Source organism: Girardinichthys multiradiatus, chromosome 12, assembly GCF_021462225.1.
Source record: "Girardinichthys multiradiatus isolate DD_20200921_A chromosome 12, DD_fGirMul_XY1, whole genome shotgun sequence".
NCBI lineage: Eukaryota > Metazoa > Chordata > Actinopteri > Cyprinodontiformes > Goodeidae > Girardinichthys > Girardinichthys multiradiatus.
This window is the reverse complement of record NC_061805.1, coordinates 17080887-17107986: the sequence shown is the minus strand read 5'-3', so window position 1 is coordinate 17107986 and position 27100 is coordinate 17080887. Positions and strand designations below refer to the sequence as shown.

The 27100-nt window shown below is 39.9% G+C and overlaps 3 protein-coding genes across 5 annotated transcripts; 2 read left to right on the top strand and 1 right to left on the bottom strand.

Annotated features, from left to right (window-relative positions):
- Positions 1-306: 306 nt before the first annotated feature.
- On the top strand, positions 307-6452 carry LOC124877192 (calcium release-activated calcium channel protein 1-like). The gene is made up of 2 exons (XM_047380249.1): positions 307-614; positions 4122-6452. Exons 1-2 carry the CDS (start codon positions 501-503, stop codon positions 4668-4670), a joined length of 663 nt encoding a protein of 220 aa, XP_047236205.1. The 5' UTR covers positions 307-500; the 3' UTR covers positions 4671-6452.
- Positions 6453-7833: 1381 nt separating this feature from the next.
- Positions 7834-21243, top strand: LOC124878619 (histone-lysine N-methyltransferase SETD1B-A-like). 3 transcript variants are annotated; one of them, XM_047382682.1, is made up of 18 exons: positions 7834-7975; positions 8177-8323; positions 8437-8541; positions 9119-9389; positions 9478-9590; positions 9698-10711; positions 12438-13157; positions 13291-13407; positions 14758-14818; positions 14908-15095; positions 15600-15672; positions 15813-16202; positions 16427-17452; positions 18663-18826; positions 18906-19031; positions 19859-19978; positions 20181-20318; positions 20428-21243. In XM_047382682.1, the coding sequence occupies exons 2-18, from the start codon at positions 8192-8194 to the stop codon at positions 20599-20601; spliced, it is 4932 nt and encodes a 1643-aa protein (XP_047238638.1). In that variant the 5' UTR covers positions 7834-7975; positions 8177-8191; the 3' UTR covers positions 20602-21243. The 3 variants fall into 3 exon arrangements, with proteins under 3 accessions (XP_047238638.1, XP_047238637.1, XP_047238636.1); XM_047382681.1 differs by having other exon boundaries at positions 15600-15726; positions 18927-19031; XM_047382680.1 differs by having other exon boundaries at positions 15600-15726.
- Positions 20799-25204, bottom strand: hpdb (4-hydroxyphenylpyruvate dioxygenase b). The gene is made up of 14 exons (XM_047382683.1): positions 25138-25204; positions 24964-24990; positions 24705-24767; positions 24318-24422; positions 24115-24157; positions 23234-23316; positions 23032-23121; positions 22839-22942; positions 22681-22758; positions 22022-22184; positions 21865-21936; positions 21657-21779; positions 21447-21563; positions 20799-21349 (listed from the first exon to the last, which is right to left on the bottom strand). The coding sequence occupies exons 1-14, from the start codon at positions 25138-25140 to the stop codon at positions 21239-21241; spliced, it is 1182 nt and encodes a 393-aa protein (XP_047238639.1). The 5' UTR covers positions 25141-25204; the 3' UTR covers positions 20799-21238.
- Between the last annotated feature and the right edge of the window lie 1896 nt (positions 25205-27100).

The window sequence follows — 27100 nt, the reverse complement described above, 5'->3', positions numbered from 1 at the left end:
TGAACCTCTCTCTCAATGACAGAGAGAAAACCAGGAGTTACCACAGATTGCTCACTTGATAAAGTTCTATTTATAGTGTGAATGCAGAGTTGTGTGATTGCTTATGATTTTTCCCCCTAACATTTTCCATTAGGTATGACACAAGAATAAATGTCGCTGGTAGGGGGCATCCTCCAAATGTTAAACAGTTGCCATGAAGATCTAGTCTTGTTTATAAGTGATGACCCACTGGTAGCGCACTGAGAGAAGGGGAAGCGGAGGGGAGGGAGCAGACCTGACAGTTGCAGCGGATGCCAGGAGCGTTGGATTGTGGGTATCTTGAGTTCCCTTCTGTGTTAACAGTCAGCTGTTGCGGAGAAGTTTTTGACAGATTTTCAGAAGTGCTTAAGAGAAGTCTTATTTTTAGTATCCGACTGGAGCCAGGGTTCCTGCGTCGACAATAAGCGTGTTGCCGAAAATTTCCGCCTGTTAAGGAAAACTTTTCGGTCTATCCTGTAAGAATGAGCCTGAACGAGCACTCCATGCAGGCGCTGTCCTGGAGAAAGTTGTACTTGAGCCGAGCAAAGCTCAAAGCCACCAGCCGCACTTCGGCTCTCCTGTCGGGTTTCGCAATGGTGAGTAAATGTTTTTTTTTTTTTTTCTCCAAGATTTAACTTCACAGGTCGTAGACACGAACGCGCGGATTGTGGGTGTGTGTGTGTGTGTGTGTGTGTGTGTGTGTGACGCAGATTTTTGTTTGCAGCGGCTGTGACGGTCGATCGCTCCTTTGGCCGACAGGCTGCCTGATGCAAAAGTATTCACGCCCCCTCAACTTTTCAACATTTTATCTTGTTACAGCCTCAACATTTATTGTGTTTATTGGGATTTAATGCGCAACACAGACATAAAGTTGTGCATAAGCAATAGTGCGGTTTGTTTTGCAGAAACAAAAACTATGGCTTGCATATGTGTTCAGCTTAATTTAATCTGATACCCCTAAATAAACGATGATGCCAACTTTACTTAATCAGTAAATCTATTTGTGTGTAATTTAATATCAGTATAAATCCAGCTGCTCTGTGAAGGCCTCAGATATTTGTTAGAGAACAATAGTGAACAAATCGTATCAGAAGACAAAGGAACACAGCACAGATAAAGTTCTAGAGAAGTTTAAAGCAGGGTTTGGTTATAAAATACTGTGCCAGCCTTTGCTGCAGAGCAATGTTCAGTCTATTATTTGAAAATGGAAAGGGTATATCAAAGCTGCAAAAATAACAAGAAAGGGACGTCCATCTGAATTGACAGGCCGGGCAATTATCGGAGAAGCAGCCAAGTCTCATGGTAACTCTGGAGGAGCTGCAGAGACCCACAGCTCATGTGGAAGAATTTGTTGACAGTTCAGTTCAGTTTATATAGTGCCATTTTACTACGGAGGTAATCTCAAGGTCCTTTACAAGACAAACGGAACCAATATTTGTGCAGAAATACACAAATCAATCCAGTCAAATAGTTTCTACCTAATTCTATCAGAAAGCCATTGCAGTTGTAATAAAATGCAGTAAAATTCAGTGTATTATGCCAATTGATAAAATGATTTGTCGACAGAAGCCCAACAGACTGCATCGATTCATTGTCTTCGCAGCAATCAGTCATACTGTGCATGCATATGGCGACAGTGCAAAGGAAAACTTCCTTTTAACAGGAAGAAACCTGCAGCAGAATCTCTCCCCAGGTGAGCGTTCATCTGTTTGACACAAGCCTTTTAGGGGATGTAGAAAACGTGGAAGAAGGTGCTCTGTTAGGACGATACAAAGATTTGGCTTTCTGGTCTATGTACAAAATACTATGGGAAAAATAACATTGCACATCACCCCAAACAGTATCCCCATGGAGAAACACGATGGTGGCAGCATAATGCTGTGCCACAGTTTTTCCTCAGCAGGGGCAAGGGAGCTGGACAGGGTCGGTGAGAAGATGAATGGAGATACATATGGTTCAGATCAGAGCTTGTTAATGTGTCAGATTGACCCAGTCAAAGTCGAGACTAAAACCCAAATTGGGTATTAATACTTTGGAAGGTGCCATAAATATTTGCTTACTTTGTTTCCGGCATACCAACTACAGCTGAGGTGGAATGAAAATGTGTAGAAAATTGATGTCATCTAACGAAAGTGTGATGAAGAGAAAGTAACTCTTCAGGTGTATTTGTTCAGACCTTGCTACAAAAACTGAGGAACAAAAACATTTTATGGATACATACCAATATTATCAGCTCAAATATGAGAACAAACATTATCAGTGCCTTGCAAAAGTATTCAATCACGTTTGGTGACAGTGCAGCCACAAATGTTAAAGTATTTTATTTGATAGATTAACACAAAGTAACATGTAATTGTGAAGAAAAAATAAGTGATTTTCTTTCTCTTTTTATTTTTTACGAATAAAAATGTCAAAGTGTGATTTAGCCGTCTTGGTGTGAATACTTTTTGCTGCATTCGAAGCTGTAGGCTTTGCTCTATGTCTTTACCAGCCATGCACAGCTAGAGACTCATCAGTCAGATTGGACAAAGAGAGTCTGTTTATATTAGTTTTCCAGTCTGGCCACATACAGTGTTCTCTGCTACCTTTAGGTTTTGATGTTGACCAGGCCATTCCAACACTTGTAGCTTTAGCTGTATGTTTAGGGTTGTTATCGTGCTAAAAGGTGAACCTTCATGCTGAGTAAAAGCATCTCACAGCATTATGCATTTCATGATGGGCATATTTTATGGTGATATGCAGATTGTACTTTGTCACAGTTTTTCCTGGCAGTCCAGATGGTTTAATGTAGGTCTCATTGGACCAGAGCTCCTTCTTCCATGTTCACGGAGTTCCCTACATAGCTGGAGGTAAACCCCTACCAAGCTTTTTATGGCTTTCTTTTAACAATGGTTTTCTTGCTGCCACTCTTGATAGAGGCCAGATTTGTGGGGTCCAAAACTAATAGCTGTACTGTTGTCAGATTTTCCCAGCTGAGCTATGGATCTCTGCAGCTCCTCCTGAGCTGGGCCTCTTGGTTCCTTCTCTGATTAATGTTCTCCTTGCCTGGCCAGTCGGGTTTGATCGGAGGTTATGGCTTGGTAAGTTGAGCCATATTCATCCCATTCTTAGATGATGGTACTTAAAGCTTTGGATACTATTTAATAACCCAATTGAGTTAAAGTTTTGTTGCGTTGTACTCTTTTTTTTGGTTTTACTGCAAAGTTTTTGTTTGTCCTCCACGACTAGGACATGTTCAGTGTCCTTAAGGGAATTTCTTCCAAAACTTTGAGCTCCTTTCTTTTTCTTTCTCTTCCCAAATGTTATTCACTCAAATTAATGGTAGGTATTTGAACTCAGAACTTCAGACCCCAAAAACCTCGTCTTTAAACTCAAAAGAGAGACCAGGAAATAATTTTTGTAAATGTTAGACTTTGAATCAGTTTAAAAAGTATTGTGAGAATTTCTTATTTTAAAAATGTTCCCTTCTTGCCTGAAGAAGTATGGTAGAGTTTGTGTAATCCTTGTTTTATCTTGTTTGTTTTACTTCATAACATTTTATTGTGGTTAATAATTAATAGATTACTTGATTAAGTGTAATTAATTCGATTATTAGAGGGAATCTACATTCAGAATATCCTAGTTTCTTAAAATTTGCAACAAAGAACACTCACTGGGACAGAAACAAACGTGTTCTTTAGAAACAAGTTGATAGATTATTATATAGATTATTAATCTGATTCCATTTATGTAAATTCAAGTTTAACATAGCATATCCACAGGAAAAAAATGAAAATTTCCTTTCAGTTTTAACTATAGGAAACAAACCTAAGTAAATCCTGTCTAATAGTCAATCTTGAAATTGAAAATCATCTCCTGATTAAAGAACTGTCTTTTATTTCGTTTATGATGTTTTTCTTGTGATACCACATCTTAGGAAACAAAAAGGGAGAATTAGTAAGATAATACTGAAATACTTTAACATTGTTCCAAGAAAAATCTTTTCTCTCATGTAATCAAAATAATCATCTCACAATTTCAAGATGGCAGCATAAAAAAAAAAGAAAAAACTTTCTTTATTCTTGTTGCTCAAAATGTTAAGTTCTTCTGATGTTCTCTCCCAGGTTGCCATGGTGGAGGTACAGCTGGAGCGGGATTATGACTATCCTCCTGGACTGCTCATTGCCTTCAGCGCCTGCACCACGGTTCTAGTTGCCGTGCATTTGTTTGCCCTCATGATCAGCACCTGCATCCTCCCGAATCTGGAGGCTGTCAGCAACGTTCACAACCTCAACTCAGTGAACGAGTCTCCCCATGAGCGCATGCATCGCCACATAGAGCTGGCCTGGGCCTTTTCCACGGTCATCGGCACCCTCCTCTTTCTCACTGAGGTCATGCTCCTGTGCTGGGTGAAGTTCCTGCCACTCAAAAGTACCACAGCGAAAAACAACGGCACCATCAGCTCCGGCGAGGCAGCGGCCATCGCGTCCACCTGCATAATGGTGCCGTTCGGACTGGTTTTCATCATCTTTGCCGTCCACTTCTACCGCACACTTGTCAGCCACAAAACGGACCGGCAGATCCGAGAGCTGGACCAGGTTATTCAGCTCCAGAAACTGCTGAATCACAGGCCTGAGAATGACGAGCTGAAGGCAGCTGGACATTTCCCCTAACCTTAACCCATTTAGCATCGGTTTCATGTGGAATTCCCTTATAAAAGCTTTATTTTTATGTTTGTAGACTGTGTTCTAATGAGTTTAAAAGTATGAGTACCATGTGCTGAGCAATGCATGTCACAGCCCTTTGCTTTATATTGCATGCTTAAAGAATTTGCTTTACTTTTATATTGCAGGGAATTAATTTGTTTTTAGTTGCCAACACCCTTACAAGATAAAACTGCGTAATCTGTGAGTAAGAGGGTGGGCATGAGGATTATGGCGTAGAGCGTGACCTTTTTTGAAAAGATTCAAAAAATGCCAGTTCTGAGATGAAAACTAGGATAAGGCGCATCAATATTTCACTCAAATTCAGTACGTCAGGCTGGTTGCAGACTTCAGTACCCAATTTATACCTCTGTTAAAGCACCAAGTGCTGTTTTCTTCTTAGATATGCCGATATTGCAGCATTCACTTGTAGCATGTATCTTTTCCCCCAAGCATATTTCAACATGACTTAGTTTCTGAATGCTTTATTATCAGATTTGTTTCAGCAAGACAAAAAGTTATCAGGATTATTCTCTGGAATTTACATTTAGCTTTTTTCATAGTATAGTATCCTGAAATTACCAAAGATCCTATTTGAGGAAAGACATTCAACAGTATACTAAAAAAGTACATAGAAAGGTTCTTCAGTATTTCTAGTTCAAGGCAGCGTTAAATAGAGATGCCTTCTCTGGACCATACTGATTTCCGATAATGTTCAAAAAGAGTGCATCAAAGTAAGAAACCCTTGACCTGCCAATCAACAATCATTCGATCAAGGTCAAATCAGCTAATTCTGACCTATTGATTGATGCATCTCTAATACTAAACTTTAAATAAGTTTAATATCACTAACTGTTAAACATAGAGGGAAATAAATACGTTATTGTGGAAAAAAGTGTTTTTTTCTCAGGAGTATTTAATTAAGAATTAGGTATAAACGTATCAAACCTCATTTTTCTTCATTTTCTCAGTTCCATACTGTTTTTTTAATCAAATACTGTAAATCCAGAGCTGGTGACTGGCTTTGGAAAAAGCATTTTTGAACTACGTTTGCATAGCATTACATTTTTAAAAGTGTTCTGTGCAAGTTTGACTGTTTTGCACATTTAATGTAGTAGATTACAAGCTGAAGTATTGTTTCACATTATGTTGCAGATAGCTTTTTTGTTTAGAATGTAGTTTGTGCTATTCATGTCCCACGGCACATCGACGAGTCCTTCAACTTGGCTGAGACCATTGTTGTCTCTCTGTAACAAAGCTGCATGAGATATTATCATTACAAAGAGTTACTGTTGCACTTTTAATAGTTTCTTGGAATGTTGTCACACTTTTCTGTTGATTTCAAAGTTATGCTGTAATTTGAATATTATAGTATCAGTTATGTATGCATTGCTGACAGCCTGCCTATAGTTTGTACAGAGCTAGGCGATTGTCTTGCTGGTCATTATGGTGTCAAATATTCCTGATCAGATTTAATTATCACTTTGTCATTTAGTCAAACAGCAGCAACTGCCTGGAAAAGACCAGTCTTACCAATTGTCTGGTTGCAAGGTAATTACTTCTGAGCTCATAAAAAGTGATCAAATCAGAAGGCATTGTTCCATTATACATTTTTTTTAGAAAAACAACAATGCAAGCTTTAGGATCTGTTACTTTGATAAAGTTTTGTGCTTATTTATTAAATTGAGTTACTACCACTGTATGTTTGAAAGTACAGCTTAAGGATACAGTTCAATAAATGCAGCATTTCCAGTTCTGCCTCCACATGTTTCTAGCAACCTTTTCATGTTTCCAGTTTGTGAATAAAAGATATTTATTTATGCATTCATGAGATTTTCAACTGCAGGTCTAAAAATGCAGAGGAAAACAATGTAACACTATAGTGTTACATTGTTTTCCTCTGCATTGCATGAGGGTAGCTGAAGCTGAAGTTTGGTCATGATCGGATAAACCACAGGAAATGTGTGGACATGGGGGTGGGGTTTAAATCAAGTTTTTGCTAAACCTTGAACATGCATCACAACAAAGGCCCACAAACTATCTCTGCGTTAATCTTTCTACCTGTTTTTTTGGCAAATACTTTCTTTGATTGAATATTTAAAAAAAAAAATTTCAGTAACCAAAAATGCATTTGTTGTGTTTCAGTGAACAGTTTCTTTATCATGATGCTTTTCCTGGTTTTATCAACAATGATGGCCACAGATGCTCTTTTAGCACACCCACCACAACTGAATGTATCAACATTTTCAGAGGCACAAACAGAAATAGTTCTAATGTGTATGAGGAAATGCTGCAATATTTAAAGAGCATAAATGCAGAGACGCAGCTCTCTTTTTAACCTCTGGGTTAAAAAAACCCCAATTAAGGTTATTTTGATGACCCATTTCTGGGTCAGATATGGACTGATCTAGGTCTGGGTTAATTTAACACAGCAGAGTCAGATAATAAATCTGACCCAGCGCAATGGGTTAGGTTTTCCTACTAAAAAATAGGATACAGTGACTACTAAGTCAGTCTAGAAAATAACCCTTAACTTGAATTACTAAAGAAGTAACATCTAGGTTAAAAGAAATGATTTAAGATAGATAAAAGTCTCATGATGTGTGTTGGGACTTTACTTGGGAATCTGGACAACACAATGCCCATACTCAATGTAAAACTTGTTTATGTCTTATTTTCGGTGTTGACTATATGACCATTTCTTTGGTCAGAGTGAATATTGAACGCAGTAGCTTCTGCTGACTGTCAGATTTTGCAGGACACGAGACAAAGATCTCAAAAGATAATGATGTAAAGGAAGAATAAATAAAACAGATAATATTAAAAAAAACAATACAAGTAAAAAACATGTAAATTCTGCTGTGAAAAAAAACTTACTACAGGCTACGACTGCAAGTCGTTTATGAAGCTTATTACAGTCTTTACATATATTTTTTTTTATGTCTACAATATTTGTCATATATGTATTCTATACTATAATGACATTTTATACACCTAACAATAAATTCCGTATTATAATGTTTAAGTGCATCTTATTCAGTCTAGTAAGAAGCTGAAAAAACGTGTTTAATTGTGGAAAGATATTTCCCCAGTTGCACTTTCCAGGTGACTCTTCGGTGTTCTTCCGCTCCGCCCAAGGATCTACGTTTCATTCGTCTCTGCCTCCTGGCGGATGAATCCATTATCCTACCACAGCGACGACCTGTGAAAACACTGAACAATCTCAACAGCTTTGCAACAATGTTGCCTCTTCAAAAGACAAAACTTCGGTACAGGTAAGCGAGATAAGAAGTGTTTTGTTAGACATACATTTGGGTATGTTTCGCTTTACAGCCTGTTATCTTTCAGATAAGAACACAGGTGATGCTCTCCATCACCTGTTGGGGTGTGTTAACCTCTGCTGGAGGACTCGTTTCTGCTAGCTTACACCGTGTGCCAAATGACGCCATATGGCCTTTATGTTGACGTTCTTGCAGGGTTTGACTAATGTAATGGAAAGCGAAAACCAAGATACAAAGACACCCCCTCAGCACTGGAAGAGTTGCAAGTTGATCATTGACCCTGCATTAACTAAAGGACTATACAAAGTGTGCCGCTTTGATGGACAATATTTTAACATACCAGTGAGTATTAATATTATGTTCTTGCTTCCATGTCATGCCCGAAACAGTGGCGTTTCTATAATAACCCGTAGGTTTATATTCCACTATAATAAAAAGGGGCTTTGTTCCGGCAGGTTGAGGATTTAGGTCTTTTTCCTGTGGACACAGTCAGAGATCCCAGAGTCTGCCGCCTGTGGAGTAAATACAACAAAACTGATCTGTTGGCTCCTAAATTTAAGGTACTTTGCATATTGTAACTAACAAATATGTAGCCATACATACAGACGGATATCAATGACTTAAAACATCATCAAAAGCTTATTTATTTCAGTAATTTTGTTTAAAACAGTGAAACTTATATTGAGTTATTTAACAGAGGGATATATTTCAAGCATTTATTTCTGTTCATTTTGATGGTTATAGCTTACAGCTAAAGAAATGCTCAAATTCAGTTTCCCAGAAAATTGTGAGATCAATAAAAAAAAAAAAAAAAAAAAAAGTTTTTTTATCATAGAAATGTTATGTTGCACTCCTGACTTGGCAGTTGTCCAGCTGGCAGTCACTGACACTCTCCACAAGGAGTGTAAGCAACCAAAGGTCATTAGTAAAGAAGCTGGTTGTTCGGAGAGTGCTGCATGCAAACGTTTTTGGGAAATGTCGAGTGGAAGGAAAAAGTGCAGTGGAAAGAGGTGTACAGCAGATATAGATAACTGTTGCCTTAAGATGATTATGAAAATTGGTCCATTCAAGTGCTTAGATGAGTGGTACAGTGGTTTAAATAAATAGATAAATAAAGGGTTATGTGTGTCCCTCCAGATTGATGAGTGGTACGTTGGGCCAGTTCCTCCCAAAGAAGTGACATTTTGCAGGTTAAATGATAACGTGAGGGAAACATTTCTCTCAAATATGTGCCAAAAATATGGTAAAGTTGAAGAAGTGGAAATATTTTACAATCTGAAGAACAAGAAGCATCTGGGAGTTGCAAAGGTCATCTTTGACACGGTGAGAGCTGCAAAGAACGCTGTGCAGCACCTTCATGAGACATCTGTGATGGGAAATATTATACATGTGGAAATTGATCCTAAAGGTAAAAGTGGATTTTGTTTCTCATACGTTTAGGTAGATGTATTTGTCTTTGACTGATTAACCGACTAATCGTAAGATAATCTCCTCAGGTGAGAAAAGGACCAGATATCTCCAGCTGCTGTTTAACGGCCTGTATACTCCCTGGACGTTACCTGTGGGTAGCAGTGAGCGCACTCTTCCGAGCTTAGTGGACACCCTGGTGGTAAGCTGCTGGTGATGCTTTGAACACGGATACCAAAAATGTAGAAACCAGATGTAAAATAATGTTTTGGTTTCACGTTGTTTTCCTCATCTCTCCATCTGTTATAGACCAGCAGAGCCACTCAGCAGTCAGGAACTGCCTCCAGCCCTGCCAGCATTGCTACACCCCTCTCCCTGGACACGGCCTACTCCAGCATATGGCAGGACACTCCTTCCAGCTTTGGCCTAACACCACAATCTCAGGGAACCCCCCGAACTCCCTGCTTGTCTGCGACTCCTCTCTCCCAGGACTCCTGCTACTCCAGCCTTCAGGCGACTCCTGTCCTCCAGGGGGAGCCTTCCAGCTCTAGTCTTCACAAACATTTAAGACGAGCGCTTTGTCGTTACGAACCTGCGAGGCATCACAGGGGATCTCACCCGGCTTCAAATGTCAGTCTAATTTTGAAGAATTGCCAGCTGCTCCCTCTAAAATCCCCTTCGAATCAGAAGCAGTCTGATAACCAGCAGCTCGCGGTGTGGAGTCACAATGAGAGGTGCTTTGCCTACAAGGAGCCCCTCTGTAGTCCTGCCTCCCCCTTGCAGGAGTCTGAACACATAGGTAACTCTTCTTCTGTGACCTCACCTCACAACTCTAAACCTGCCAGCACCCAGAGCATTAATTTCACAGCTGACTGTCAAACTATGGTAAACTTCCCTCACAATGAGCAGCCGCCAGAGGTGGAGAGTTTAGACTCCCGCATCGAAAGTTTGCTGATAAACAGTCACATTTCTGACAGTTTATATTTTGATGGAAAAACTCCAACGGCTGACGGACACTTTCCAGACAGCCCTTCTTCACCTTGTTGCACTCCCAAGTGTCCTTTCTTAGATGATTCACCTTTCGGCTCCCCATCACTTAGTAAATCCTTGACCAGCAGCCACCACCGCCCCTGCCACGGGGCAAGGAAGTTCAGTCCATCAATGCTCGCTGAAAATGAAGAGGATGAAACTTACCGAGCTGCTTTATTTCTCGAAGCAAACTCCCAGTCTCCCACACCTTCTGAGTTTGACCATTCTGAAAGCAGAGTTCATGTTACACACGAGGAACATACTGACATAGTTCCATGGATTTCATCCTCAAAGGTAATTTATCAATTTTTCTGCATGCGCGTTCCAAATACAATGCCTTGCAACAGTTGTTATACTCTTTAAACTGGTTCACATTTTGGATTTTTACAACCCTAAACTTAAATACATATTTATTGTGATTTTATGAGTTTAATATGCTTTGCTGCCTTAATGGGGCTAATCTTGTAATTCATCTTTCTGCTGGATCTAAATCTATATCCTCTATCAAAACAAAAGTGCAGAACTCTTTTATTATACTTTATGTTATAATTCATAATACATTGAGAATAAAATTCAGAATAAAAATGTTTAATCTGTCAAAATCACAAATGTCAGGGAAGACCTCAACATAAACTGGAAATCGTGATCGGCTAAAAAAGGCCTGATTGGTTCGTCTCTAGTTCGAATCGCACAAGTCAACGTATTTTTATTTATTTATGTGATAGACCAACACAAAGTAGTGGATAATTGTGAGCTGAAAGAAAAAGTATAGATGTTTTGCATCTTTTTTTGTTTTTACAAAGAAAAATCTGGAAAGTGTGGCATGCAACTGGATTCAGGCTCCTGAGAGAGTCCTATATAGAACCCCCTTCTACTGCAGTTATGTCTGCAAGTCTTTTAGGGTATGTCTCTACCAGCTTTAAACACCCAGAAACTCAAAGTCATGCCCATTCTGCTTTACTAGAAAACTTAAGATCTGTCACATTAAGCTTTGCCACGTATTCTCTATTGAATTTAGGTCTGGTGACAGTAATAGGGTTGAACAGATTCTAGGTCATACTGTTGGAGCTCTGGCTGTATGTTTATGGTTTTTGTTCTGCTCGTAGGTGAGCGGCCTCTAACTTTTTTTTTCCGAGATCTGACCGGTGCAAAATAAAAGCATCCCCACAGCATGATGCTGTCAGTACCATGTTTTATTATATGCATGGTGTGTCTGCGATGTTTATTGTTATTTTTCGGATACACATATCATTTTGCAATGTAAACCAAACAGTTCAATTGGTGTCATCTGACCAATGCACCTTCTTCCAGATGTTTGCTGTGTCTTTATGAAAGTTTGATTGGATAGAGGGTTAATGAGGCTCTCTGCTCATGTAGAGCCTGCAGCTGACTGCTTAGCAAATAAGGCAAATGTTATTTGCCTTTTGGCAAAGTTCAAAAAGGACTTCTCATGGCTTTCTATCAGCAATGGGTTTCTTCTTGACCTTCTTTCATAAAGGCCAGTGCTTGGTGAGATCTCCAAGGCTAGGGATGTTGTTTTATAACCTAACCCTGCTTGAAACTTCACCACAACTCTCACCCTGACCTGTCTGCTGTGTTCCTTGGTCAACATGATGCTGTTTGTTCACTGATGTTCTCTAACAAACCTCTGAGGCCTTCACAGAGCAGCTGTGCTTATACTGAGATTTAATTACACACAGCTAGACACGATTGCTCCTAAATGCAACTTATTGCATTTGATTTTAGGAGTATCTGAACAACAGGGGCTGAACACAAATGTACACCTCTTAGGTTTTATTTATTAACGACGTATTCTTTTTCCTGTGTTTTACTGTTGTGCTACTTCATCTTGGTCTTAACAAAATACTTTGAACCTTATAATTGTACTGTGATAAAACAAAGTTCAACGCTGATGAAAGCTTTTGCAAGGCACCGTATCATGTAGATACTAAAATAACTGTCTATTTCGTTTGCATGTAGATTATTTATGTTACGTGTTCTTTTTGTTTGTGTTATTCAGGGACATTGTTCTGTAGATACGGATATAGAGCACTCACATACAAGCCACCCTGGATCTCTACCACCAGTAAATGACACATCATCACTCCCTAAATCTCCATCTGCCTCTTCTACCGCTAATCCCACTGTACCCAGTGTCCCCGTAGCTCCTCTTCCAGTTACAGTCAGATATTCACATCCTTCACAAGCCTCATTCCCTATTCCCCCCTTTCCTCCACCTATTCCTCCTGTCCCTCCTCGCTTACCGAATGGCACAATCCCCATCCCACCTCCGGGCTGGATGCCACCTCGGGGTATCCCCATCCCACCTCCCCCTATTCCACCTCCTCTTTCCATTCCTCCCCCACCAACCTTTCTGGTACCTCCTCCACCTCTACCTCGGCCACCACCTGTTCCACCTCCTTTGCCCATATACCCTGTACCTTTACAGTCCACGGCAACCTTACTTAGAGGGGACCCTCCAAGGCATGGGAGTGTACCTTTCCCATTCCCTCGACCACCCTGGCTCGCCCTGCCTTTTCCCTCTTTTAACCCCTTTGTGCCACCACCAAACTACACTCCTGCACAGGAAAACCGCTACAAGGTAACTGTGGAAAAGGTTTTAGAAATTCTCATGGATGAGCTGAAATCCATCATTAGGAAAGACATCACGCGAAGAACGATTGAAGGGGTGGCTTTTAAGGCATTTGAGGACTGGTGGGACAGTCAAGAGAAGAAAAAGGTTAGTTTGTCGTATTTTTAGTTTAATGCTCTGATGAAATGTTTTGGATACATGTTTTTTTTTTTGTGTGTTTCAAGCTAATACATTTTTGCAACATGGTGTTACAGTACATGTTGTTCTTTACTTGTTCAAGGTCCAAATGTCTCCTGTGAAAAGTGGAGCACCAGCTGCTGAGGACAGAAGAACACTTATGAATCTCCTCAGCCATATTAGTGAGAAGGCCAAAAAACCTCCTCTGCCGTCATTCAGGGTAAAATATTCCTCTAAAATAGACACATACAGGGGTTGGACAATGAAACTGAAACATCTGGTTTTAGACCACAATAATTTATTAGTATGGTGTAGGGCCTCCTTTTGCGGCTAATACAGTGTGAATTCGTCTTGGGAATGACATATACAAGTCCCGCACAGTGGTCAGAGGGATTTTAAGCCATTCTTCTTGCAGGATAGTGGCCAGGTCACTACGTGATACTGGTGGAGGAAAACGTTTCCTGACTCGCTCCTCCAAAACACACCAAAGTGGCTCAATAATATTTAGATCTGGTGACTGTGCAGACCATGGGAGATGTTCAACTTCACTTTCATGTTCATTAAACCAATCTTTCACCAGTCTTGCTGTGTGTATTGGTGCGTTGTCATCCTGATACACGGCACCGCCTTCAAGATACAAAGTTTGAACCATTGGATGCACATGGTCCTCAAGAATGGTTCGGTAGTCCTTGGCAGTGACGCGCCCATCTAGCACAAGTATTGGGCCAAGGGAATGCCATGATATGGCAGCCCAAACCATCACTGATCTACCCCCATCCTTCACTCTGGGCATGCAACAGTCTGGGTGGTACGCTTCTTTAGGGCTTCTCCACACCGTAACTCTCCCAGATGTGGGGAAAACAGTAAAGGTGGACTCATCAGAGAACAATACATGTTTCACATTGTCCACAGCCCAAGATTTGCGCTCCTCGCACCATTGAAACCGACGTTTGGCATTGGCATGAGTGACCAAAGGTTTGGCTATAGCAGCCCGGCCGTGTATATTGACCCTGTGGAGCTCCTGATGGACAGTTCTGGTGGAAACAGGAGAGTTGAGGTGCACATTTAATTCTGCCGTGACTTGGGCAGCCGTGGTTTTATGTTTTTTGGATACAATCCGGGTTAGCACCCGAAAATCACTTTCAGACAGCTTCATCTTGCGTCCACAATTAATCCTGTTGGATGTGTTTCGTCCTTCTTGGTGGTATGCTGACATTACCCTGCATACCGTGGCTCTTGATACATCACAAAGACTTGCTGTCTTGGTCACAGATGCGCCAGCAAGACGTGCACCAACAATTTGTCCTCTTTTGAACTCTGGTATGTCACCCATAATGTTGTGTGCATTTCAATATTTTGAGCAAAACTGTGCTCTTACCCTGCTAATTGAACCTTCACACTCTGCTCTTACTGGTGCAATGTGCAATCAATGAAGACTGGCTACCAGGCTGGTCCAATTTAGCCATGAAACCTCCCACAATAAATTGACAGGTGTTTCAGTTTCATTGTCCAACCCCTGTAGGTATCCCACTGCACAGTGAATTGATATTAAAACACACTTTTTATATAGGTAAAAAGGAAACGATCAGAGGAAATAGAAATCGAGTCAAGTTCTGCCCATGAAAGCTGTGGTAAGTTTTGGTTTTCTATTTTAAGATTTGTGGCATGTTGGAACCAGATTTCTTCTTTTTACAGAAATGTCCTCAAATCTTCCTTTCAGCTTTAAAGTTGCAGCAAGAGGATGATATGGAGAAATCTGCTGCAGAGAGAGCCAAACGCAGACACGCTAGACCCTCACAGCTTGACAGTGATGATGAAGAGGAAGAAGACCACACACATAATAATAAGCACCACATGTCAGACCAAGTAGAAGCTATTGTGCCTCTTCTTGGTGATTCTCACATTTTGGTAAATGTTTGTAAAGTAATTTTTGTAGTGCAGTAACATGAGCTCTTATTATAATTGGAGATGCACCGAGAAATAATGATGGGTATCAGCTGATTTTCATCCTGATCAGCAGTGACTGGTGCCTGGCTGCTCGGAAACTCAAAAATACAAATTTTCCTCTGATCGGTAAACGCACCATACATTATTGCTACGAGTTAGCAGTTCATCTCCTTTCTCAGTTACACAGCGTGGTATTGTCTCATCTACCAATATAAATGAATGAACACTCACTGCAGGAATATTCAAAATATTAGTTCTTCTCATGTTAGAGTTCTTAAAGGGAAATCAGATTAAATCAGCTGATTTACAAATACTGAAGATCAGAAATCAGCCTCAAAACTTTGATCAGTGCATCTCCAGTAAGGATGTCAGCATGATGTCATTGGTTTTATATTAATAATATTGTCATAAACTGTCAAGTTAGAGTTTTATGTAACTGAGGCATAAAATGGATGCTCTAATTAGTCTGACAGAGATGATGGAGATGATGCTGATCAGCGATGTGAAGAAAAGACATCAGCACAAGAAATATTTGAAGGTGAAGATGCTATTGCCTGTCAAACTAGTGCTGAGGAACAGTGGGTTGAAAGTGGTATGTTTAAAGGTCATTCAGTTCCATCACAAAAAATGTCTGCTATATCACATACTAGTCAATAAATATTTTTTCATCTTTATTAGCTGCAGAGAGATTATCAGAGAGCATCGCCTCAGAAGAAAGTAATTACTCATGGGACTCGTTTCCCTCAGAGAGCTTTGATGACTCATCTTCTGATCTCAGTTCTCGACACGAGGACATGGAGGAGGAGGATGCGGATGACAGGAGTGAAGAGTGCGTTGTGATATCTTCTGATGAAGACTTAATGGAACTCGAGCTCAGTGTGACCCCCACAGCTCCTCTAACACCTGGAGCTCAGCTGGATCTTGACGGGTTAGAGTCATGTCATGGGGCTCAAACAGGGGAGAACTATCCAGCCTGCCTCCATGGGAACAGTGATGTGGACTCCATGGTGGAGCTCCAACACTGTGACTCTCCAGACTTAGAGCTCATTTCACCGATAGAATTAGAGGGTAATTTCTTTCGTTGTGTTTCCATGGTAGTAGACTTGTTTATTTCTTTCTCATCAGGACAAGTTAATCATGCCTAACCCATGTTCTTGTACATTTTTAGGGATTTTTCAAATTTTCTGTTTTTGTTTTCTCAAAGCTTAATGCATGTAACTAGAGTTTCTTAGGTGTGTGTTCCGAGAGAACTTTATATAAAAGTAAATCTGTTTTTTTATCTTGTTGATCAGTGGTGTCAGGCCTTGGTGTCAGTATGGGATGCCCCGAATGGACCCCAGAGTGTGTGGAGAACATAGACAACCTGAGACCCCTCACGCCCACTGGCAGCTTGGTGGACAGTGACACGGACAATCTCATAAAGAGCAAACCAGCATCTCCAACTCTGGATGAAGCGGAGAGACCAGCCACACCAGGGAAGGGGATCATTGCTGAACTGTTTAATATAGATTCAGATGAAGCCAATGAAATAATTTCCCTCTCCCCAGCAAGCAGTGATGTTCTTCTACCTACCTCTGATTTCCCACCTGCCTCCTACCCATTGTACGAGGAGAAACCTAAAACTCCTGGAAGGGACGAAACTGGTGTATGGACTCTTCACAGCTCTATTATAGCAACAAATGGCCAAAGGACAGCAACTTTCCAGGGCAGCACAGTGTTTTCGCCTCTCCACAGCCCCCCAGATGTTCTACCACTGTCGAGCAATCCATATATTTCACCTCCAAAAACTCCAGGAAGAGACATTTTCTTACCTCGAAGAGACATAGTCCACAAGAGGAAAACAAAAAAAATTCCCACCTCACTCCCTCTCTTACATGACAGCCCTCTTAGTGTTTCTCCCCTCCCAATATTCTTTCCTTGCAGTCTTTTTGAATCTTCATTTGACTCCGCTGATGGAAACATCATAAGCTTAAGTTCAGGTGTGAGAATGAAACCCTTGCAGGGACTGGAGAATATGCCCAGACTTTATAATGAGGAGAAACCCTTATCGAGGCAAAAACTGTGGAGGAGGCTGAAGCGGAGAAAGAGGGCATCCCTTCGTCAAAGATTGATTAAAGGAATAAATTGGTCGTGCTCCTTTCAGCATCATCTTCTCAGGAGGCGTTCATCATGTGAGGAGTATAATATCCTTCATAACATCTGGAAGGAAGGTTTGGATGAAGAAGATGCCAGACATCTGCAGAGTACTTATGAAAGGCTGCTAGAGCAGAACAACGTTGCCTGGTGGCCCAGTGACACTTTCTGGATACCTCATCCTCATATCCTTTTTATTCTCTGCTGGATCATGCATGCGTTATAGAGATTCATTGAGTTAATTCATGTATTTTCAAATGTGTTTGAATTATTTACATCAATTAAATTATTAAATTATACAAATTTTATTTATTAAGTTAACCAAAGTAATTTAGTAAAACGTATTTACACTTTTGAATTTTTTCGAATTGTCTTATGCTGCAACCACAAACCAATGGCTTACGGACCACTGATCAATCCCTCATTTGAAAATGGAGAGAATAGATGTGACCTAAATTGACAGACCAGGCAAGGAGAGCATTAATTAGAGAAGCAGCCAAGAAGCACATGTTAACTCTGGAGGAGCTGCATGAATCTTCAGCTCAGATGGGAGAAGCTGTTGACAGGACACCCATTAGTTGTACACTCCACAGATCTGGTCTTTATTGAAGAGTGACAAGAAGAAAGCCAAAGCTTTAAGAAGTGCTGCTTAAAGTTTTCTACAGGTCATGTAGGGCCCACAGCAAACACATGGGTTAACGAAAATTAAATACAGAACAGACCGGGGATAAAAACACTTTAGAGACTGCAAAAGACTTGAGACTTGGCTGGAAGGCAATCTAACAGGACAACAACATTCACAGTCACAGCCCTTGTATTTTGCACCTTGCAAAACAAATATACCTACTGGTACAAACAAAGTAACCTTGAACCTTGAGGTATATTCATGTGTTAGAATGGCCTAGTCAAAGTCCAGAGAATATGTAATAAGAATTAGAAATTGAAGCTCACAGATGCCGTGCATTCAGTCTGACTGAGCTTCAGCACGTTTGCAAAGAAAAATGGGCTAAAAAAATGATCTCCTTATGTGCAAACCTGGAGACGCACCGTTAAGAATCTGCAGCTGTAACTGCAGCAAAAGGTGGTTTAAAGATTGACGCAGGCGGCCGAATATAAATTCACGGTGCATTTTTATATTGTTTTTTTTTTTATGTGGATAACCATCATTGTTTTGTTTTTACACTTTACAATTGTTCACTAATTTGCATTAATCTCACATCCCAGTCAAATATAATACAATAACGTTTTTTGAATGGAAGGTAAAAAAATTGTCCAAGGAGTATAAATACCTCTTTATAGTAGTATATACTGTTATTGTCTGATACTGTTAGTGTTTCTTTGTGTTCTTTATAAATGTGTCACAAACTTTGCTCCACTTTCTTAACTCCTGTTTACTGACTAAGATCCCAACAGAGAGCAGTGAAGAAACCCAGTGGCAGCCAGTCCACTGGACAGGCTCTGCTCGCAGTGAAGGTTTCTACAAAATTAGCAAGAAGGAGAAGATAAAGTACCTCATCAACACAAAGCCGCCTGCTGATCTTCACTCTACGACACCTCAGGTACTGAGGGGAGGACAGTAAAATGCATTTATCTTAATGTAGAATTGGTTTCCTTAAATGTCAAGGTGTTTCTTCACAGGGCATATGTCTCCCTGTCCAGCAGCCCACATCACTGCGATCTGGATCCGACTTCAGGTCTGAACAGCGCCGCCTGCTGTCCACTTTCAGCTGTGATAGTGACCTAGTTAAATTCAACCAGCTTAAGGTAATGAACTTTGAATGATGGAAATGTGTATTTATGGCAATGAAATCATTAGGAGACAGAATTAGAAATGTAAAATTTGTACACAAAGATTTGTTAAAAATAAATTTGTTGAACAACAAGAATTTAAGTTTAAGCCCTATTTTTCTAGTGGATAGTGGCTTATTATTCTATTAGTGATTTTGCTCTGGAGGCCAAAACTTGTTGATGTGAACAGAATCAGCTGCAGCGTCCTGTAACAAGCGTGCAGTGAATCAGACGCACAACCTCCCTTTTAGTGAATGTGTTTTAGTCTACATCATACTGAGACACGTATCCACAGCGGTTCCCTAGTACGAAAGCACTTAATGAACTTGCATCAAATCTTTTGGGCAAAAAGAGATTTGAACATATTTAGGTTCCATTATAATAACTAAGTTCTACAGAGCTCCGCTCTGAGCTGTAGAAAATGTCTTTCATTCTAGATTTGTGGTTAATAAGTATTTTAGTGTGTTAGTTAGCCATGCATAAAATGTGCACAGAGTATTTTTATTGCTAAAGATTTTGGTCAATTAAATAAACAAGACAGTGGGTTGGAGGGTACACTGCTGACTGTTTCTTATGTTTGTAGGTAATAGTTTTCTCAGATTAAACAGTATTACTCCATATCATATTAAGGAGCAATTTTGTCTTATTTATTTAACTGTTGTCTAAATTCTGAGTCTTTGTTACTTTGTAACTACATCCGAAACGTATGTAGATATTTGCAAGCACATGGCAGTGCAATCGGATCAAAACGCAAGTGGTATGCACTACTGTGGCCTAAATCTTTTCATATCTCCTCCTGTTAGTTTCGTAAGAAGAGGATTCGTTTCGGTAGGAGTCTGATCCATGAGTGGGGCCTGTTTGCCTTGGAGCCTATAGCAGCAGATGAGATGGTGATTGAATATGTTGGACAGCTCATCAGACAGGTAAAGTTAACATAAAAACAATCAGAGATCTATTCAACTCCTAACAAATGGCACAAATGTGCTTTGGATAAATCAGTTCCACTGAATGTTTGTCCAAGTAGTTCCTCAGGGACCCTCTGGTTGTTTTAGGTAGCTTTCCAGAAGCGTGGGTACTGCAGTAGTGACAAACAACTCTTTCATTACACACTTTCTGTGTCTGTAGGTCATTGCAGACATGAGGGAGCAGAGATATGAGGAGGAGGGCATCGGAAGCAGCTATTTATTTCGTGTTGATCAGGATACCATCATTGATGCCACTAAATGTGGAAACTTAGCTAGGTTCATCAACCACAGCTGCAATGTGAGTACAGACTGGCAGTACTGTGGAACTGTTTCATACTGAACACAATGGGCAATAAATACCTTTACAAAAAAAAATTGTTTTGACTGATTTTCATTTTATCTTACAGCCTAACTGTTACGCAAAGATCATCACAGTGGAGTCTCAGAAGAAGATCGTGATTTACTCACGGCAGCCGATAAGCGTCAATGAAGAAATTACGTATGACTACAAGTTTCCCATTGAAGAAACAAAGATTCCTTGTCTGTGTGGAGCCGACAGCTGCAGAGGATCCCTGAACTGATCTTTAATTAACTTTCCTTACTATGCAAAAATCCTCAGTGGCTTGTAATGCTCTCTCATTGGTTCAGAAGGGAAAGGATATTTGGACCATGAATTTGTCTGCAGGCTTGGAAACGGTCATCTAAAGAAAATGTATCGTGTAAAATCTGGTACAATACATCATATAATCCCTTAAAAACTAGGATCAAGAACCAAATATCTTTTTAAATGTATTTATTTATAACAGGATGGACCTGGAAATACATTTTAGACTAATAACATTAAAATGTCTTTTAACCTAAGAGTCCAGATGATAGTTCAATGTTTTCATTTATGAGAGCTTTAATGGTGTTTGGCTTGAGTCAAGCCTGTAAACAATTTATAGCAGAGAAATTCACATTAGGACCTTGAACTTCTTCTTTTTAAAGTTAATACAAATTTGGGAGGTTTGCCAAGTGGGAATTTGAATTATACCAAAAATGTATAATAAAACCAAAAGACACTCATTAATTGTAAGAAGGAAAAAAAGAAGTACCTAAGTGCTCCTAAGTAAATCTATTATCAGAGAATGAAAGCAGTAAATCACCTGAGCAGATTGTACTATTTGTAATGAATAAATCTTGAGTTTTTAAAGTTGTAAAGAGAATAAATGGGTGGATTCAAATGTTCTTTGTGTCTCCCTTTGGTGTGAGGACGGTCAGATTTCCTCGAGCATGCTGATCTGCTTCAATAGCTTCAAAAAGAGACTTGAAATTTCCTGCACCAAAGCCCTGTAAATACAATGTAACATGGACAAAATATCATTTCCTAAGTTGAATACACCATGTAATGAGGTTTAACTAATACGTGATCTAGGGCTATCCTCACCTGGTGATTGTGTCTCTGAATGACCTCCAAGAAAACCGTGGGACGGTCCTGAATTGGCTTGGTAAAGATCTGAAGCAAATAGCCTTTGTCATCATAGTCCACCAAGACCTTCAGTTCCTGTCAATAATAGGATCAAAAAGTTAAATCTATCTGTTAAATTAAATGGACACAGACACGAATCGTCCAGTTGTGTTCTGGTGTAGGTCTGACCTGCAGGACATCCAGGTTCTCAGCAATTTTGACCGTTGATTGTTTCAGCTTCTCCCTCAGCTGGTTGTAGTAAGTGTCTGGCACTGTCATGAATTCCACGCCTCGCTCCTTCAGGTTACTAATCTGCCACAAGGGGATGCATTGGATTTATTCATTAGGTTTCCTGGCTAATATAGATTTCACAAAACTCAGAGTTGCAGAGTCGTACTGATGTGATGATGTCTGGTGTGTTCATGGCGATATGCTGCACACCTGGACCTCCATAGTACTCCACATATTCCTGTAAGGAAACAATTCTTTATCGTTAGAACTCTGTGTATTCATGTTGGTTTGTTTTTAATCATACCAGACTTCAGTACACATGCCTGGATCTGAGACTTTCTCTTCCCCTTGGCAGGCTCATTGATCGGCATCTTCACAGTCTCCTCATAGTTCGCCACTACGATGGAGCGCAGGGCACTAAATTCTGTCTGTAGCTGTTTGTCGTCCACCGACCAAAAGCGGTGAAAGAGAAGGTTCCTCTGATACCTGTTAAACCATGAACCAACCAGAGACTGAGATCCAAAGAAGAGCAAATCCAAACTTCATACCCAAATCCAGCTCTCCAACCCAACAGAAAGTCAGATGCCTTTCCCTTCTACCTCCTGTGTTTTTGCATTTTGTTAAATGATTTCAAATACATAATTTCTGTTTTCCACTTGTGTCTGGGATATACAAAAAAATGAAGGCTCGCAAAACTTGGATTAGCCAATGAGCTCACGCATTTCAAGAACGACCTCATTTCAGCCTTTTTATGTCGTTTTCAGAATAATGGGGCTGAAAACAAGTTCCATATGTAAAGAATCACTGAAGCCCCTCCTCAAAATGCAAAGTCACCCTGAGCTGTGCCAGAAAACGAGGGTTATATGAGTCCTACTTCCTGTAACCTCTCCATATAGTCCCCTCCCCCAACGTGGATCTGCAGACCACCACCAAGGAGAATGGTTTTAATATTAGTTATGATAAATGATGATAGAACCATTACCATTCTACAATTGGGACCATCTCATCATCTGGTTGGTTTCCCACAACATGATCGATGAAGTCCAGTTGTCCAGGTGGTCTGCAAAACAAGAAAACAGAAACACAATCCTTAGCTCCAATTCAGGGATGTGTGTGTTATATTTCAAGGTTCTTACTCACAGTTTGGCTAATAAAGGGTCTTTGAACTGAGGGGGATGGAAACCAGGCAGAAACAAGCCCTTGTACCCTGTCCTCTCCACAAATGTATGGGTGGTGTCACCATACTGCAGTACAAAAATGAAAAGATAATTTATTTCTTACAGGAACCATTGTAATGACTGAAATATTGTGTTTGAAATAAGGCTCAATGTACTGTCTGAAGCACAGCCAGTCGGACTTTCCCATTCTTGTCCTCCAGAGTGTGGGCCTCTTTGATAATAATTGCCCCTCGCTCGCAGGCTTTCTGTAAAAACAGTATGTATGAGGTGTTCGATTTCATTACAAGCAACGAGCTTTACCTTAAAAGGGAGACTTGGTTAAAGAAAAACCCTGTTTAATAAAACCTGCTGCATTACCTGAACAAGGAAGTCACAATTCTCCACTGTAAATGCAATGTCTTTCACTCCATCCCCATGTTTCACCAGATGATCCCCCATCTCTGAGGAAAGACACTTTTATTAGCCATGTAGGGTCAGCCTTTATATTCAGGGTTCGTACACAGTCTTGAAAAGTTCTTAAATGCATATAATTTGTTTAGGATTTTGCAGGTATGAATAAATAGGGAAAAAAACTGATTTTAAAAATGCTTAATTTGTCAGATTTGTTTCGTCATCTAGTAGGTCTTAAGATGTCGTTTTTACAGCTTGTCACATCATAACCTTATTTTAACATTTTACCCATCCTTATGGTATAGGTTGTGACCCAGTAATTAAATGCACACTCATTAAAAAAAATTAAAAAGGTTATGTCACTATTTTTGTAGAGCATATACAACTTTAAATGCAGGTTGAACAGGATCCATGGTTCTTAAAGTGGGTGCTAAACAGAGCTCTAAAACTGCTATTTTCTTTGGAATATTTTACAAATTGTCATGCTTTACAAACTATGCTTTAACAAATCTGCATTTAATCAAGCAAACTCCATCCCTTATCTGACAAGTCCAGGCCCCGTATATTACAAAATAAAGCAGATCTGTCTGAAGTAAATCCAGATGTGAAAAAGCTGCCAAATGGCCCAAACCGGAAATCAGAGATCAGTTTGAAGATTAATAGAATAACAGATTTGCTAAAAGATAACAGAAACATTTCTTAAAATAGTGAAGATTTTAAAATCTGATCTAATGGAAACGTAATCGTCGCCATCACGAGAACTGGATACAGTTTTTGGTTTCTAGGAGAAAAAGGACAGTATTCGTCTTATAGGGTATTATGATTCTTGTTCGTGATCAGGGATTTACCTTTGTTACCGGGACTGAGGGCAGAGGAGAAGACATAAATGATCTGTGAAACACATAGAAAACAGGAACATGTTGAAAGGAATTTCTTAACCTCTCATTTCCTTCACCTCTTGGGTTACTTTGCTGCATGCTTGATGTATCTATCCTGATTTTGTTCTCAGTGAGGAGGTGTGATGCTCCTCCAGGTTCTGCATGGTCCTTACCTTCCCTTGTTTTACTGCATGGGACACTACATCCCGACTGCCTGTTTCTAGGCCTCGGTAAGCCAGCGGCTCAAATCCAAGCTTGTTGCAGTAATACGATGCAGCCTGTTGGAGACAATAATTATTGAACGCTTTCTTGTCATAATGCCTAAAATCTGGCTTGATTGCAAACAAGCAGTTTTAATTTGTGTGTTATTGCTCCATCTTCTGGTGACTGCATTTCTTGCAGTTTTTCCACAGAGCTCCTGCAAGTGGGGAAAATTAGTATATGTTGGTCTTGTGATAAACCAGCTGTTTTTCCCCCACTGAAAAGAACTGATACCACTACTAAGTATACTTACTGTGGTTAGTATGTAAGAAAAATCTGAACTTTTTGTGTTAAATTACCTGCTTTGCATTTCCAACCCAAAAGGTTAGATGATCGAAGCAGATGAACCTGCCCTGCTCATGCTGAAAGACACGGAAAAAGGTGCTTTACTCATGGGGTACGTCTTTGTCACCCTAAATTACACACATCTATTAATGTATAAATCCAGTAAAAGCACATCATAAAATTGAAAACACATTAAAACCTGGTTTTAGCCTTGCAATGATGTATAAATCAAAAACATATGTTCAATACAACACAAATCAACTAGTTATTTACCTTTTCGCCTCTGTCTGTGTACGTCGTCTGTTGTAAAAAACAGAAACATAGTTCATTTTTAAGAAATACAGCTAACACAAGAATAAACAGAGAAATATTTCTCATAAGTCTCAGTGTGAACCATCACAAACAGTAAATGAGACCCGTAAAGTTTTTGAGTGAATTCTAACTCACCATCTTGTCTGCGTTGACCTGACTCGGCTACCAGAATGAGACCTGCAGCAAACGCCTGAATTTAAAAGCTGAGCAGGAGGTTTTTTAACCCACTCCCACCCATGAGGAGCTGGTATTGGTGGAGGAGAGACAACTACGTTTGCTGTTATACAATGACTACATGGGGAACATGCCAGCACATTAGAGGTCTAATTGAACTTTACCGTCTCCTTCTTCACTCCAAGAGCAACACTTCTTACTGTGATGCTTACAGGAAATGTTACATCAACCATAATATCAATCTAAAGACCATCTATGTTTTTTTTAGCATGTACTAAAAGCTCGTCTTGCTTCAAAATGCTGTCTTTTACATGATACATTAAGAAATGATCATCTAATTTAGTCTGCAGAGAGATACAGAATAACCATCATTGGACAAAGGTTCAGAGTTACAGCTTGATTTTCTGACAAAATGCGAGGCCCATATGTTAGTGTTTAGTGGCAAGAGGAGGCTCACGCATTCTGGTCTCTCATTGGTTCTCTGGGGTGAGGTTGAATGAGCCCTCACATGCCTTGTATGTGGTATTCCCATGAAATCCAGTGTCTGAAAAAACTACACTGGTATCAGTGAACTAATCTTAAAAATATGACAAGTGTCAGTACCAACTGCAGTTTAAATTAGACTGAGGTTAATCTGACTAAAACTGAATTTCTATATAGAGCATGTAATTAAAAAGGATATTTTCTAGATGGATGCTGTATTTTGTTGTTTTTTGTTTTCTGTTAATTACGTAGCTTTTGCGATAATCATCATTTCACAGTCACCTCCAGGGGCATGTTCTCAGTCATAACCTTGCACAGTGTGCAACTTTCTGCAGAGGCCATAGTTACAGACCTGACAGTGCATAAAAAGATTCATGGAATGGGAGACTGTGGCTCAGTGGAACAAAGCTTTGTCTTGCAATTTGAAAGTTGTGAGTTAGATTTCAGCTTCATCTTGCCACGTAGCAATGTGCCCCTGGACAAGGCACTTAACCCTTCAGTGTAAAGTGCTCTGAGTGGTCAGTATGACTATATAAGCCAATCCAGGGGATGAGTTTAGCTTGGGCAGAGAACAGAACTTGACTGCATTGTCAAGTTTGGTTGAGGGTTATGGTGTTGAACTCTTTCAGTTGGGCTGTGTTAGTTTCAGTGAGAATACCTCTTAAAGGTAAAATTGCAGTCTCCATAATTGGTCATTCATCTGGAAGAATGGCCAAAAGGTTAAGTTATAACACACTCCATAGGGTAACTCCACCTTGTGGAGTTACCCTATGAATCAAGAACAGGATGCCCCTCAGGTTCATAAGTATGTGTAAAAGCAGACGACCAATACTTTTGGCATTGTAGTGTGAGTGGGCGGATGGATTATAGTTTCACGGCTACAATCATCAGTGCACAAACAAGTTTTATAAATGGAGAGGATGCCGTCCGTTACTACAGACACCTCAGCTGGGTCCTGGCAGATGAGCACCTTAGTTTAGTTTTTTTACATAAAATCATCCGGTTTGACATCTATGTTAAGAATACAGAAGCAAATTAAAAACATTTCAGTTGTGACTACGGCACGAAATGTAACTGAGATAGTATTGAACAATTTAAATATGTTCTAACAAGGTGGCATGTAAGCATTTTTAATCACAGATAAGATGCACCATTAACTGTTAACGACTGCCTCTGGGTTAAGAAGCTCAGCTAAGCAATTTTGACTTCGGCATTAGCGCTGTTGCTAAATTAGGTAAAGCTGGATACAAACTTTCATTCTTGCTCCAATGCAGAAACTCTCAAAACTAAGTTGAAATATTAATTAAATAAAACCCATATAAACATCAGCCTTTCTCGGCACACAATGAATAAGAATAATGTTTGACATGCATCCTCAGGTAGGGTTTGAGTGTGGGGCATGCAAATTAACATGCTGTAATAACATTTTTATTTAATTTAA